Genomic DNA, 16,842 nt, shown 5'->3' with positions numbered 1-16,842 from the left:
AACATTAGAATTCAACGAGTCCCACTATCTGCCAACACTACCTAACTACATTACGCTCGTTAACGTCGATTTTCGCAATTAAAACTAGGCGAGTGTTGATTTATAATAACATTGTTAGTGTAGGTCGTTTCACAAGAGCTGGTGTGAAAGGTTTGAAAAGTAAGGCAATTTTACATTAAGTTTTTGTAAGCAGAATTTGTGCTAGCAGTTGCAGTCAAAAGTAATGTAGGCACTTTTTACTTGTCTATACCTAAGCCCCTGATAACTAGAACTTCTCAATAATTAGAGTTGTTAAATAGGTTCACGACCACGCGCAGGGAGGTTAAGGCATATAACACAGTAGAAGTGCCATCATCAAGGTTATCCTTATCTGACCATTAGGCTCGGTGCACACGCACGCTACGTCCTTTGGTACTGCGCACACGAAGGTGGCCGATGGCTGCCAATTTTTAACAGAAATGTATCGGGTGGCCGCCATCGGTGGCATGTTAGGCGATTATCACACTGCACCGCACTCCGCAGATTAATCATTGTTTGCAAGTACCTGGGCAGGGCACATAGTACGCAGAACTGACGGCCGATGGGGCAGAAAGGTTCTGGAATGGAGGCCGCGTACCGGTAAAACGCAGCGTGGGACGTCCACCTACAAGGTGGACCGACGACATCGTAAAGGTAGCAGGGAAGCGCTGGACGCAGGCCGCTACCAATCGATCAACACGGATAGCATCGGGGGAGGCCTATGTTCAGCAGTGGACGTCCTATGACTGAAATGATGATGATGATGGTGATGATGAAAGTACCTCAGTTTGTATAGAAAACACGCGCGGCACAACACACTGACAACGCGTCTGCGCGCGGGATTCGTTATATGCGGTGCAGTGTGATAATTGTCTCACTGGCTGTAAATAGACCCTCACCTCATGGAACCCTCTGACCAGCCACTCCGTCTGCTCGGCCACGCCTCTCTCCACGCGCCACCGGACCACCCTCTCGAGGTATTCCTTCTTGTTCCGCTCGGTGACGGCCACGTCGCGGCCTCCTGGCTTCAGCTCTCTCTCTAGCACGCGGCCGTCGGCCAGCCGTTCTGATACCGCGAACGTTAGTTCCAGAGAGGACACGCAGCGCGCTGACTGTAACATTGAAAATAATGCATATCGTTTTAATTAAACAGTCCATACTTGTTTACTTCATTTGTGGACAGTGACCATTATTAATAAAAGTTACACCCTAGTTGAACTCTGGATTAGATTGTCATTTAGTATGGAAATGTCATGTTGATCCAGTTTTTATCCCGGGTGTAACTTTTTATTAATAGAGTGATTAAAGTGTCAATCAGTGATAATGGTACAATTGACGGCACATTACCTAAGTTAAAAATTTTGAGGTCTTATGCAAGGTTATATGAGCGAATTTGCAACAAAAGTAGTGTGTTGTGCTGTCGTCTATCAAGTTAAACAATGTCACATCTTATGTAGTTCTAAGTGCCGTCTAGCTGTCGTCAATTGTGCATAATAATACGTTGTAGGCTTATAAAGACAGTCATCGCTGTGATTTGTATTGTTTAGCTGAAAGCTATTGTTTTATTTTAAACCAATTGGGCTATTAGATAAAGTGTTTTTCAGCTACATATTATGTTACATAAACCGATCAATACCTGTAACTACCGCAGCGAAGCCGCGAATTGCGCGTCCAAGGCGTCGACGTCTTCTAACGCAGGAAGCCATGTACCAGCGCCAGCCCAGAAGTAGAACCTCAAAGTAAACTAGTAGTTACCTGTAACCACCGCAGCGAGGCCGCGAATTGCGCGTCCAAGGCGTCGACGTCTTCTAAAGCTGGTGGTAGCCGCAGCAGCGCCCGATACAAGGCACGAGTGAACCACGCCTCCAGCAGAAATCCATGTACCAGCGCCAAGCCTAGCACACGACCAGAGAAACGGAACCTGGAGGAAACAGTTCCTAGTTAATATAAGCTTAAAAGCCTTGCAACACTGGCGGATTGCAAGCGTTTTCTGGGCGGAGCAACGGCGCCGCTCCGCTTGAAATCCGCCAGTGTGCAAAGCCTTAAGTGATATACGGCTTGAGAAAGAAGCGGAATATGGAGAACAGGATAATATGGCTTAATCACAAGTGATGCACACGGCCCCAGAAGCGGATAGGATTCTGGAGGAAACATGTCCCAGTTAATACAAAGGCAAGTAAAGTAGCTAAGAGAAGACAATGGAATATCTCTCACAAACTCAAGTGATGGGCGATTGAGGAGCGGAACCTGGACAACGGAACAACCCCCACTTAATATAAAATCTCAAGTGATGCCAGAAAGAATATGGAAAAACGATAAGTACCCTCACTTAACACAAGTTCAAGCATCGCGAGACTAAAGAGCGGAACTGCGCAACGAGATAGTCCTACCCAAGCTCATCTCAAGCGTAATACTGAGAAAGAAACGAAATCCCACTTCTTACGCCCCCAGAAGCGGAACCTGCTCAAAAGACACAACACTTTTCATAACTTCGCTTCATAAATGGTGACTATTTGGGTTTACACGACTAACTGATGATTATGATTTGAAAAATATTCGTCAGAGAACTCTCACATGAGGAACTGCTCCTGAAGGAGCAGCAGAATCAGAAACTTTATGGATTTTCATGTTTTTTTTTTACAAAGTAGACGTATAAACTTGATATTTATAAATACACAAACTAAAACTTAACCGGCGTCAATACGTGCCTTTAATGTAACTCTATCTACCTTTGTCCGTTTTTTCTATTAAAACGTACGTTACGCACCAATTGAAAGTCCCAGATAGTGTTACACGATTGTTTTGGTGTTGTGTCACACAAGATGGGCAAAAAACACCACCCGAATGTTTGTCGGAACCCGAGCAATAGTATTTGTGAATATACTTGTATATTAAGCAGAAGGCTTTTTTTTTATTAGATAGAGTGATTCAAGAGGAAAGTTTTTAAGTTAGTATAATACATTGTACTATGCGAAGCAGGGGCGAGTCGCTAGTTTTGGATAAAGTAAGTCTCAAGTAGTTGGATAGACTTATCCTGTGACATATTAGTAGCTATTTTCCGAAATACTAAGGTGTGAGTGAGCTTTCTACACCACTGTCTACTGTGGCCCGTGTAACTTGATACGACGCGCGCGCCGCCACCGGAACTGAGGCGGGTAAATATAGAACTAAAGTCGTCGCGCGCAGGCACAGTGCACTGGAAGCCCAGATTTACGGTTCCACCATATACGCGCCATAAACTGTGCATTCGGGTCACGGGAGTCTTCCTTCAGCCATTAAACAATGCTAAAAGCTATATTTACAGCTATTTGGGACATTTATCCCCGATATGATTAGATAGTTTAAAATATTTACTTTTTGCCATTTAGTGTAGCTTTACGTAAGACCCTTACAGACCCTTACAGGGTCAATGTATGAATGCATGTATATCCTGTATGTGCTGAATATGTTAATGCAAATGAATAAATAAATAAATAACAAACAACTTGGAACATTTTCCTACCTACCTAAAACAAAGTACATTTTCATGATTTAGAAATATGAGAAACATTCAATCAATCAAACAAACATAAGATTAATTTATTTACAAAAATAAAAAGCAATAAAGTTGAGTGTTGTTTAGATAAATATACTCTATCATCGAGACAGCTTGACCCACTTCTTCTTTATAGGTCACTTTATAAAAATAAAACATGTTATTTGGATCTTGGAATAGATACTTATCATAATTTGAAAAATAACTCATCTCGCATCTAAAAAGGGCCATGCTCTTATATTTCACTTTTTTCACTGAGTCTTAGACCATTTTGTCTCATACCACTGTTGTACACTGTGCTATGTTGTAATTGGATCATCATCATCATCATCATCATCATCATCATCATCATCATTTCAGCCACAGGACGTCCACTGCTGAACATAGGCCTCCCCCAATAATTTCCACATCGCTCGATTGTAACCTGATTTGAGACAAATAAATACTTTCCTATCGATCTACCTTTAACTGGACAATCTTAATAGGGAGGTATTTATACAAAACTGACCTATTGAATTATCTTCGTCACAGTGCCTGTACCCATTACATTGTTTTACAAAAACAGAAGTCGAATCTAATTAATTGCGAAGGTATGTTTAGTTTACATTCAATGATTCGCGCACAATCAACGGACGCCAAATATGGCGCGCGGTAATCGCTTCGCGGTAATATTTGTATGGAGTTTGAATTTTAATTGTGTCGTCCTTATTATAATCAGGTTCAATGGACAACGGTAGGTTTGGTAAGTGTTTGGACAAAAGGCATGAGTTGTCATGAAAGGAAAGCTTTTTGTTCAGCCCATTTAAACAGTTAGTTCAATTTGGTAGCTTTTATGGTCTGGCTGGCTCGACGCTATCACGCTATTGAAGTAGACCCTAGACTTACGATTCATTTGCTGATATCATTAAGTTTTAAGCTACTTATAAGTTTTAAGGGTTGAGGCGAGGCCTAATAGATATGCTTAAGTAGAGAGCCCGTTCCAAAGAAATACAGAACAGAATTAGTGAAATGATGTATTTTTAAGCGACATAATATCCTTACTTATAGTGTTTAAAAAATAAGCTTAATTAAACAAGAACAATACTGCCATTTCATTTGAGCAAATAGACTCTACCAAATAAAGAGTCTGTTATCTTGTGTATGCGCATCCGATCGGCTGTATTCACACAGTTACTGCATAGCTATACACACAATTGATCGTCCGTCCGTCGCACCGGCTAAATCACGCGAGATAATTACCCTCATTCGGAATAATAGCGATAATCAGCGCGTCACGGACTTACAATGTGCCACCGTACGTTTGCACAATCGTAATTACAACAATTTGCAACATAATCCAGGAACTGTTTACCATTCTCTATGATTTCCTAGTTCTGTCTGATGTACTGTGGTGATTTTGTTGATCACAAACTGTTTGTATGGTCGTCCTAAACGTTGCTTACATCCATATTCGTATTACTAGAACGTTTTACACTACGCCAGCTAGTCTAGTCCCAAACTAAGAGCAGTTAGTACTTTAAGGCGGGTAGCGGGTACCGTATCCGTATCGTCCACATATGCGATGATACGCGTCGACGATACGGATACGGTGATCGGATCAGGCAAATGATACATGTCTGGACCCGCCTTTACACAGTATTAACATACACTTCCATCGTAATAAAATAGTCAGAATAATACAATCAACAATCTAATCTAATCGTTGTCAACCACGGCTCCAAATCAATGACTTTCAAAGAATTACTGAAATAGAACTAACAGTATCAACAATACAAACAATCAATGTACTCACCACTCATGATGGTTGTCCACGAAAGCCGACATCGGTGAAACGTGGACCGTATATGTATCGTTCGCAGAATACTCGAAGAGTCCGTAATACGGGTTGAACAGCTCCCTCGAGAGTAGGAAGAAGAACTCTCTGCTCGGGCCTCCGTAGTCCAGGCCTTCTTCTCCGTCCCAGAGCACGCAGAGTTTGCCCTTCTGGAGTTCTTTCTTGCCGCACGACATGATGCGCCTGAACGCGTCTTCTAATAGATGCTCGCGACGGATGTGGAGTCTGTAGAAGAGACAAGAATAATTTAGAATCGTCCATATTTTTAACCAAAAAAAGGAGGAGGTTCTATGTTCGACTGCATTATTTTTAAGTAGTTTTGCGAGCCAAATAATAATAAAAAAAAGAAGGTAGGGATAGATTTTGAAAGGTCTAACGCGAATGTTACTGCTATCTTTTGCTGATGGATAGTTGATAACTCGTATCATGAAGACACAAAAAGTTCCTTAAAAATATTTAGATTATGGTGCGGTGCAGGTTCCTAATGTTGTGACAGAATGTCTATAAATATTACCGTCATCATAAGTGAAATTGCTCTGAAGCGAAGGTTGCTTCAGCACTTTTGAATTTAAATCTAAATATGGACCGTCAAGGTAGAGGGAAGTTAAAATAGATAATGTCCATATGGCCTTTCCATGTCGTCCTTCGTGCATATTTCAAATTGTTGTCATTTCTATTGTTGTCCCGTGTCCCACACGCGAAGGGCTGAAAGCCGCCCGCCCACAAAAGTGCTGTCGTCAGAGTTAATGCCGCCCGCCTTTGCACGAGTTAAACTCAAACGACCTCGTTCGCTTAGCTGGCGAAATGCAATAGAGCTTAAACAAAGGTCGGAGGGATAAAAGGGGTAGGAATTTAAAAATTGTGGTTATAAATACTTTTAACATCAAGCGGCTATAAATAAATAAGTGTACAGTACAAACAATTTGTGTGTAATAATACTCGTATGATGTGGACATTGCCGTGTTTGGGGTTATTTGATGAGGTTCTACCAAGATTTCGTCCCTCCTAGGTCTTTACTATTCGTGTAAAAAGTGAAGTTACCATTAGCCTTTTCTGAAAGTGTATCTGATAGATACAGTTACTTGAGTTTCTCCTGGCCTTTGATCTGGAAGCTGAGACTTTCGCTAGAAGACACGTCGCAGGATCTAAATTAGATTAGATAGGTTGGCACTTTTAGGTAGACACTTACTTCAGCTTGCCAGGCCCCTGCCCGTAGCCCATGCTCTCCAGCTTGCGGTAGAAGGCACATCGCGGGACCTAGGTCGGTAACTTTAAACAAGACTTACTTCAGCTTGCCCGGCCCCTGCCCGTAGCCCTTGCTCTCCAGCTTGCGGTAGAAGGCGCGCAGCTTGGCCTCGAAGTCGCGGCGCTGCGGCGCGGGCGCACGCGTGGTGCGCGCGGCGGCGGGCGACGCGGCGGGGGAGGGACTGAGGCCCTACTAAAGCCTGGTCCGTGAGCACGTAGAATTTTGTCCAATGAACCCAAGCTACCCATCCTTATCGCTCGCGCGTAATTATATTGCTGTCGCGACTGTGCGACGGGCGCCCGCAGTGAGTGTGCGTACTACTAAACTGTGCGACTCCCTAAAATCATTTACCTACCTTCTGCTTGCAGTAAAAGATGTGCAGTTAAGCTAACATTCTCGCAGCTGTGACTCTACCACTCTGATGGTCTGAAGAATGCGCNGAACGCGAAGTAAGTTCAAAAAAAGATTTAGTCCCTTCTAGGACTTCAGTATTTGTGGAAAAAGTGAAGTTGCCATCAGCAGAAAGCCTTTTCTGAAAAGTATCTGATTCTTAGACGTGAGTTTCTCCTAGCCTGTTTGCCTTTGGTCTGGAAGCTGAAGATTTCGCCTGAAGGCGCATCGTTGGGTCTAGGTTAGGCCTCGCCCTTCTGGTTTGCGCAGGACCGGTAGGTTTGCAAATCGATGTATTTTCGTGACGTAAAATAGGTAGATACTTACTTCAGCTTGCCCGGCCCCTGCCCGTAGCCCTTGCTCTCCAGCTTGCGGTATAAGGCTCATCGCGGGACCTAGGTGGTATAAAGTATAGGCCCGTAACTTTAAACAAGACTTACTTCAGCTTGCCAGGCCCCTGCCCGTAGCCCTTGCTCTCCAGCTTGCGGTATAAGGCTCATCGCGGGACCTAGGTGGTATAAAGTATAGGCCCGTAACTTTAAACAAGACTTACTTCAGCTTGCCCGGCCCCTGCCCGTAGCCCTTGCTCTCCAGCTTGCGGTAGAAGGCGCGCAGCTTGGCCTCGAAGTCGCGGCGCTGCGGCGCGGGCGCACGCGTGGTGCGCGCGGCGGCGGGCGAGGCGGCGGGGGAGGGGCTGGCCCCGCCCGCCGCGCCGCACCCGCCCGCGGGCACGTAGCTCATTATCTCCTGCTCGAACAGGCTGCGGAAGAAAGCCAAGAGTCAGGAGGCTTGAGAATTTGAGATTTAAAACGGTTGACATTTCACAATCACATGTACTTTTTTTGTGGATCCTGGCTACGGGGTTGCCAGGTCCAAAAACGAAAAAGCCGGACTCTGTGCTTCATTTGGCTGGAAGCCTACCTATGTCCGGCTTTATCCGGACGCCTGGCAAACCTAGCCACAAGGGAGTTGCTTCGGTGGGGACGAGAGGAATAGTTTCGTTGTCACATGTTTTCAAATGGGAACTCAGGTGACAAGGAGTCAGTTTGTTGAAGATTCCAAATGCTTACTCGTATATCCACTCTACGTTATTATTCACAAGTTTCAGCCCGCAGTTACTCTGACGTAGAGCTTCATGAAAATCCTAAGAAGCAATGATGGCTTTAAATGATCATGAGTAACATGAGTTACATTGTTATTTCTGATATGATCTGTTTTACCCCTTATTATGGTGTTGTAGCGCCAACTCTGTAGAACACCACTATGTATTATTGAATTCAGCACGAGGACTAGATATCTCTTTAGCGTGTCACGTCAATCAATATAAACATGTAATTGCCATGAATTATCGCTACTACTCTGTAATACCATGACATTGTTATGATTAGTGAGGTAATGATATGCTGTTGATGCGTGTCACAGTTATAATAACATTCTACATAAACAATTCATTGTTGGAAACCTAGGATTAAATCAAACACGCTGTAGCCGACAAACCACCGATGATTATTATAAACTAATTAATGAGGTTCCTTCCCACAAGGACTTTTTTCCGCGAGAACATCTTTGTTATTATACAAAATTACTATTTACCTACGCAGTATGATAACTTCGAGCTTAATTTAAAACTCGTCTCGGTAAATCATTGTAATCGGACGAAACTACGAAGCGTCCATTAATCAAAACGCGATAGAAAGCCGTGCGAATATTTTGCAACAAGATAATGTTGTTTGTTAACAAAATCCGTCCAAACTTTTTCGTCAACAATTAAATTAAATAGGCAGTGCGTGTGAAAGCCGACGGACTCCTTTGGCGCTTACTAGAGTGTGAACTATTATAAATAATCGTGCACCCACTGCACGTGTGAAGACTAGTTGAAGACCATCATCAATTAAACACTAAATCGACTCAAATGGGAGGTTTTGGACACGACTCGACTTTCCTAATTACTGAAGAAAAATTTCTTATCAACCGCATTCTCAAAGTCAAAGTTCGTATTGGTCGTGAAGCAATGACGCCTAATATGCTCATTCAGAGCATTGAACCGGTGGAGATTATCTCCAAAAAGAGGAGAGCAAGGCCGGCCCACATTAGACAGAGACAAAACGTGGAGCTCTAGGCTAGTAATACCCGTAATCGATTTAGGAGAGCGGGCAGAGATTTAGAGCCGGCCCGCCCCCCGCTCGTGATCGAGATTCGGTAATTAGTATAATAATTTCATTTGGGCTCGGTGAATTATACGAGGAGAGGCGCGCGCGCAGCCGTCGCGGTCACCTGGCCTGACCCTTCGATAACTTCTGTGAATCCACGATTTTTGCTCTTTGTTCCTCGAACACGGTTACGTAACCCGTCAGGTCGTAGACATAACAAATGCGCGATTTTCGGCGCAGTCGGTTGCCATAACAATGGGTTCGCCGAATCCAAGGTTGATTCTACAAGGAGCACGTTCACGCCTTAAAGGCTCAAACCCTTTTAGAGAAAGAACCTTCAGTTTATTGCGACCTATTAACGGTGGGTATTGTGTTAGACGCGTGTGCAATAACCGCAATAGCTTAATTATTGGCAGCATTATTCGTTGAATTGTTGCGAGTCTAAGACAAAGGCCAAGGAAATTGAGGAAGCGATCAGCGATTCTGCAACGATTGCGTACGCGCAGCCGCAAGGCCGTTTCCCGGCACCATCGATGGGAATGACCTAAAATTACGCCGGCAACGAAAGGGATGTACGTGTTAAACTCGACTGCGGCTGTTTTGCCGACTTGAATAAAGTATACATCAGTTGCGGAACGATTTGTATAATATCTTCGTTAAGCGTTGTGCACGAGAATCGCGTGATAGGGCGACTATGTTGTTGATTTAGCATCTTAATAGTTCGTCGGAATTTACAAATATTTTCATAAGTGTGGAATTATCGAAAGCATCACATACAGTAAAATTTTACCCCATTACATTTCGAAGGTGGGTATTATTTTATCGGTGAATCAAAAACACCTCGAGGTTATTGTTACAGGGCAGGTCCAGAATCTTCAAGATCAGTAATAGCATCTGCGTCATTACATAAGGCCACGTCCCACGCATATATCATGGAGGCAGCAATCCCGAAAGTTAATGACTAGCGGAGGCATTCCCCCGGAGGTCGGCCGCACGCGCCTGCCGTGCCTGGGGCTGCGCGCGCGCCGCCTGCTCGGTCTTAGGGTTACCAACCAATTGTTAGAAACACCTGGAAGTTACTTTTATTGATTTGTTATTACTTGTACTTTTTTAATTTTTATGAGCTTTCCCAAATCATAGCCCAGATAAATTTCACAGATGACGGATGCAGGAAATAATCACCAATCATAAAACCACCTGCTATCAAATTATCCAGTTCTTTCTCGCAATAAAAAGTATCAGTTACACTACATGTTATAAAAATGTAGAGCCGTTGCGATATTTGGTCAGGAAATTATATTTGTCTCGTAAATATAAAAAAACGATATCATCAAACTTTTGATCGGATTGTTATTTTCTCCTGAATCGAATGTACCTACTACTGCTATTTCTATTTATTTATACCCGGCAGACAGTGGTGACTGAGTTTGTTGCGGCGCTTCTTCTCAGCACTTGCCAAATGTTGGTCTCGAAGCGCTGGTAGGGTAAAAAGATTATGAGACATGTAGAGGCTCCTTAAGAGCAAAATGACGATTTGTAAGAACTATTTATTAGTCTAAACAAATAAAGAAATTTTGACTTTGACTTTGACTTTGTTAATGACAGCCCTGATCGCCCCTCGCCCCGCACCTGCCCCTTGCCCGAGACAGGTGTGCGAGGTGTGTCCGTCGGCCATCGGCCATTGTGTACAGAGATCGGCGATAGCTGCGCGGGCGCCGATAACGCGGTACTTGACGTCTTGATTCCGGGTGGATCAAGATGACGCAGCGGATCGCACTTATTCAATTAAACTTGCCCGCCATAACGCCACTCCTAATTAGAATGCGTCTGTCCAGACAATCACTACTTGTGTTTTGAGACTGTAAACAATTAGATTAGATAATGGAAGTCACAGAGGTGAGATGAAAATCTCAAAAGATTCAATGATAATGCCGGGAAATAACGGACAGAATTGGGATCTGAGGGCTTTGGTTTTACCGAGCTTTGCATTTACAGGACTCTCACTTCAGTCATAGATTAATTTTATCATTACTATGTACTTATAAATAGCAATACAGGCCTTACGCTAAGTAAAAATGAACATCGTGAGCAGATCAGATTCAGTTTTAGGCAGTTGTGACGAAGTAAATAAATCTTCGCTTACTTTGACATCGTCAACGTTGGTAGTTAGTTGTACTTTCACCGTAATCTCGCGTCTGTGCCCGTGGCATCGGCCATCCTACATAACTCATTACTGTAACAGCTTGATGACTTGGATTTGAAGTACTTACTCCAAGCTAATGTCTCTTCACTAAGAGGCCCATACATCAAACACGCTGAAGACAGTAAAATAAATTCTAATCCAAACAGCATTCAAAACCTTTCCGATCACGATATCAGATCGAGAACGATTCCAACGAATGTATCATTTCCGAGATGGAATCGATTATGATTTCACAGGTAAGAAACAATCGTTGAACTCGAAATACCCGGTGCAGCAGAAGTGAGACAGCTTAGAGCTCCCTAAACCTAACATCAGGCGGGCCCCGGGCGGTGCCCACAATAATTGAGGCCCTCGCGGCCCCGGTTCACGCTACGGTAACCTCTGGTTACTGGTAATTATAATTACAGGGATACGGTGAAAGAATTCAGACCCTAAGGCTTTCCGAGCTGCATATTTGGGATGGCAATCGAGAGCAGTTGTTTGGTTTTCTTACGTGCTTTTTACATTTGGGTATATTATGGAATAATAATAAAAAATCTCTACAAGAATTTTAACTGTGATGGCACAGTTAAAATTCTTGTAGAGATTTTTTTTGTTTTTTTTTTCCAAAGAATAAATCTTTCAAAACATAATAAATGACGGATAAAATGTCAATGTTACCGTAGCTGCTGCGTNTGCTGCGCACCGTGCCGAGAAGCACCGTTGAAAACAATGGCCGCCAGGGTAACGTTTGGGGGACGAGAAAAAGTATCAAATTACTTCCGAGAATAATTCTAATATTGACACGTAGAACGGGACCGATTGTTCCACCACAATAGGCCATTCGCTTTAAAAAATTAAAATGAAGCCTCCATAATATTTGTAGAAGGCAACGCTAAATTATGAAAGACACGACATTGGCGCGACCTCATTGGAATAGAAGCCGATACGTGCCCAATATTCTCACAAATTACTTCCTATGATGAATGTTCTCGATTTGCTAACGAGAAAACAAAAGATTGATTTTTTGTTTACAATAAACAATCTCTGCTTAGGTTCTCGGCACGCGGGCGTCTAGTGCTTGACCATATTTTCAAGGTCCATCATATTGCGATATGTGCGCGGTTTGTTACATATTGTATGAGACGTTCAGATATTGACATTCAGAGCAAATAATGCGAAGGGCACGCCAAAAGAATATCAAGTGACAAACGGAGATCAAATTGTTAACAAAAACAATACAGGATTTCCCAGTATAACCCATATAAGTTTTCACATACATACACCTACTGCTGCACGTAGTTACTCTTTCTTGAACACATTATTGTTTACCATGATTTGAGCTAATGTTCTATAATTCTTAATTTAGACCCCAAATTCACCGACGCTCTTCGCAACATTTTATGACGAAAAGATCGCGTTTGATCCCTTTTCTCACAAATTAGGTTTCGGGGATATAAATCCTAAATTGAAAAATATCCCGCGCGGTAATGTGTTATAATAACGGGGTATAAGGTGTATAAAATTAAATTCGCGTTATCCCAACATGTGTAATAAAAGCATCAGGGTCATAAAAACGGTCGAAACCCTCTTTGGGTTATTAGATCCTTTGCCGATATCATCATAACTCTTCACGTATTCTTAAGTCTAATGGATTGATGATTCTTTAGGCGAACGTTTATTTCAAAATGGTTTATTAAGCAATAATGAAACGGAAAGGTATAACGAGACAGGCGACCCCGCAGGCTCTCCTTGTAATGTAAAAACTGTTTTATGGTCCCCTTTTTGGGGTTCCGTACATTTTAAAATAAATCTTGGAAGGGATTATATGGAAGAGCTTAAAATGAAGATCATGAAAATTTTGGCCAATATAAATTGCATAATAAAAGTTATTCAGAAAACGTAATATTAAATTCCAAACTAACTGAATATTTCGAAAAATACGTTCTTACTACAAATTTTCAGGAAACATGTTATGCTTTAAAAAGTTGCAAGGAAAATCATCCAGTGTCTTCAGTTCGGCAATTTGTTCTACTTGTTTGACAAATGTCTCAAACAAAATGCATCCAATTCGTTGTACACTGCTAACAATGACTACACATCAAGGTCCGAATGAATTAGCGTATGAAACACAAAACGGTCGTGTAAACGACCCCGCCCGCGTAACGCCAATTAGGACATCACGAAGGACTTCCGCTGCTAGGAAACGGACAGACAACAAATTTATGATGTATGTATGCAATGCGTTTGCGCAAGCGCTCTCTATTTACAAATAGCCAAGTGCCCGGCGCGTGGCGGTGTTAGGGCGCTCGATAAAGATGATATTACAAATGATATTATTTATTTATTTATTTTATTTATTTATTATTCATTATTGAGCAATTACATATTTGATCCAAATAGCGTCCTAAATCCTTTTTATTAGGTGCAACTGCACTAAATGTGAAATATTTTTTAATCTTTTGGACTTATGACTCTACATAAATGATAATGAGAATGATCTTGGATCATCCTAAAAGTATGAGCCCATAATGTGTTTGAGCTTTAAGTTTACTTGGAAAATTTTCTTGCAATAACAATTTAGTGTTTAGTAATTATTTTAAACAGTTGACTTTTTTGCGATATTACCATCAATCATGCTTAGTAAATGTACGTTTTGGGAACGTTTTACCAGAATTGTCGTTCTGTTCAGAATAATAATGGTTTGTAGTGACAATGATGATCTCGTAAATGCATTGTCACCACGGTAACGTATTGTCACAAATTATTAAGATAATAATCGCTGCAACAAAACAATTTAGGAGAACGTTTTACTTGCTCTATGTACCATAATATCATGAAACGACACTTAAGTATAATGACTATACTTCAGAATAGATTCAATAATATCCTTGATAAATATTGGCATTCGGCTAATCAGAGATTTAAAAAAACTGTGCTGGATTTTGAATCTACCTCTTTATAGCTCAAAACTCAATTTAATCTTTAAACAGACGGCTGTTGATTGGTTGAATTTCAGTCTCAAACATAGGATGGAATCTATCACTGAGTTTGAACCAAGCTTCGAACGTTGTTTTGTAACACGAGTCACAGCAAGCGTACGCGCAGCCTAGCAGTTCTGCAACTGACCGGCAAAAATCTTATCCAATAGTTCCGAACTCTGAAGGTCAAGTTTACTTTGTTCTGGTAGCCGTTTATGTAATGGCGTTAATATCTGTCCAGAATGCATTGACGTGTGTATGGAAATGCACTTGTTCATAATCAATAAAAATTACAATAAAAAAATATCAGCAAAAACATACTCGTAATCCTAAAACCTCGTTAATCTCTGCGATATCTACTGGTAAATCCCAAGTGGGGGAGCTTGTAAATAAAAATTCCCAATTTAAAAAAGGATTATCCAGCAAAAATATACCTAAAACCTTTTTGCGAAATCTACTGGTAACCCCGAAGTGGGTGCTTATCGGAGCATTTTGGCAAATACTGACGCGACCTTATAACGCTTTCGTATATTTTTATACGGGCTTGTTAAAAATGATATCTAAATATACAAGTAAAAAGTAAACATCGCAATGTGATTTGAACGTATACTTTAGAGGTGCCTGGATGTTTGTTAAACTTTTAAAAGCTGTTAGCTATTACGCTTTGTATAACTATGTATCTGGAAAAATGAATACTTAATTGTTCGTTATCTCAATTAATTGAGTATTTAATATTGTGAGATGGGGGTAATTTCCAATACCACTGTAAGTACTTATTTGAAAAAGTTTCTTCTATTATATCAATATCTATTTAGGACCGATTGTTTAACAAAGCCAGGGCAGACCGCTAGTTATTTCCATGACTCATGTCAGCAGACCGCACTACAACGCGCGTCAATTGTGTTATAACCGTCTGGTCAGTTATCATGCTAATAGACGCAGCTATCAAAGTGTGACAAACAGACAAGAATAACGAGTTGCGTGTAATTAATGCGAATTCGTTCCCGCACAGGAAGCGGGACAATGGCGTGAGGGCGCGGGACAATGCAGGCATGCGACCCTCGCAGGCGCAGCCCACTTAATTAGCGGACCGTTTTATTAATTATCTGTTAAGAGTGTTGTTGTTAGTTCAAAAGTTAGTTCTTTTGTGTTTGGTAGGAATAACTCTTCAGTCATTTTTGTTTTAATTTCTGGTCAGCGTGCTTTGTCACTAATATAGAGCTTTTAGCCGTAGCGGCAGCGGCAAGCTAACATAGCGCGTGGTGTAGTAAATACTTCTCAATCTTTGCGTCTGCAAAAAAGATTTCACTGATGTGACCAGTTTGGGTAAGCAGTAAAGACTGTACAGTTATGGACATACAAAACAAAGTGTTTGTTTTGTCATATTGACGAATATCTTTATAAAGATCTTTAGTGTTAAATTTGATTTGTACAAGCAGTTAAATATCATTACAAAATGTTATCATTAAGAATACGGCCACACATCAATGTTGCTCGATATCTAATAGAGATACCATAAACCATTGTGCGTTAATGTTGTATGTTCAGNTCGACGTCTTCTAACGCAGGAAGCCATGTACCAGCGCCAGCCCAGAAGTAGAACCTCAAAGTAAACTAGTAGTTACCTGTAACCACCGCAGCGAGGCCGCGAATTGCGCGTCCAAGGCGTCGACGTCTTCTAACGCAGGAAGCCATGTACCAGCGCCAGCCCAGAAGTAGAACCTCAAAGTAAACTAGTAGTTACCTGTAACCACCGCAGCGAGGCCGCGAATTGCGCGTCCAAGGCGNGAAATACCAAGCCTTAAACCTCTTGACTTTTTCCAATATTACCATCAATCATGTTTAGTAAATGCACGTTTTGGGAAGGTTTTACTAGAATTGTCGTTGAGTTCAGAATAATAATGGTTTGTAATGACAATAATGATGTCGTAAATGCATTGTCACCACAGTAGGTAACGTATTGTCATAAATTATTGAGGTATAATCGCTGTGACAAAACAATTTAAGAGAGCGTTTTACTTGCTCTATGTTCCATAATATCATGAAACGACACCCAAGTGTGATGACTCTACACTTCAGAATGGATTCAATGATACCCTTGATAAATATTGGCATTCGGCTAATCAGACACTCAAAAAAACTGTGCTGGATTTTGAATCTACCTCTTTATAACTCTGAGATTGAATTGAACTTTCAATAAGTTTAAATTTTGTTTTGTTAAACGAGTCATAAACACAACAAGTGTACGCGCAGCCTAACAGTTCTGCAACTGACCGGCAAAAATCTTATCCAATAGCTCTGAACACTGAAGGTCAAGTTTACTTTGTTCTGTTAGCCGTTTATGTAATAGCATTAATATCTGTGCAGAATGCATTGACGTGTGTATGGAAATGCACTTGTTCATAATCAATAAAAATTACAATTAAAAAATATCAGCAAAAACATACTCGTAATCCTAAATCCTCGTTAATCTCTGCGATATCTACTGGTAAATCCCAAGTGAGGG

At 41.5% G+C, this 16,842-nt stretch overlaps 1 protein-coding gene across 3 annotated transcripts in view; it reads right to left on the bottom strand.

Annotated features, from left to right (window-relative positions):
* Window positions 1-16,842, bottom strand: part of Hecw (Hecw ubiquitin protein ligase) — a 109,055-nt gene that overhangs the window by 8,489 nt on the left and 83,724 nt on the right. For all 3 annotated transcript variants that reach the window (XM_028307511.1, XM_028307512.1, XM_028307513.1), the window contains 4 exons: window positions 7,577-7,783; window positions 5,346-5,612; window positions 1,774-1,939; window positions 918-1,130 (listed from right to left, as the gene is read on the bottom strand). In XM_028307511.1, coding sequence (XP_028163312.1) covers window positions 918-1,130; window positions 1,774-1,939; window positions 5,346-5,612; window positions 7,577-7,783 — 853 coding nt within the window. The remainder of the gene's footprint in view (window positions 1-917; window positions 1,131-1,773; window positions 1,940-5,345; window positions 5,613-7,576; window positions 7,784-16,842) is intronic.

This window comes from Ostrinia furnacalis, unplaced genomic scaffold (assembly GCF_004193835.3).
Source record: "Ostrinia furnacalis isolate ACB-3 unplaced genomic scaffold, ASM419383v2 OfSCF2274, whole genome shotgun sequence".
Lineage (NCBI taxonomy): Eukaryota > Metazoa > Arthropoda > Insecta > Lepidoptera > Crambidae > Ostrinia > Ostrinia furnacalis.
Note: the sequence above shows the minus strand (reverse complement) of the source record. Positions and strands in the feature narration are given on the sequence as shown.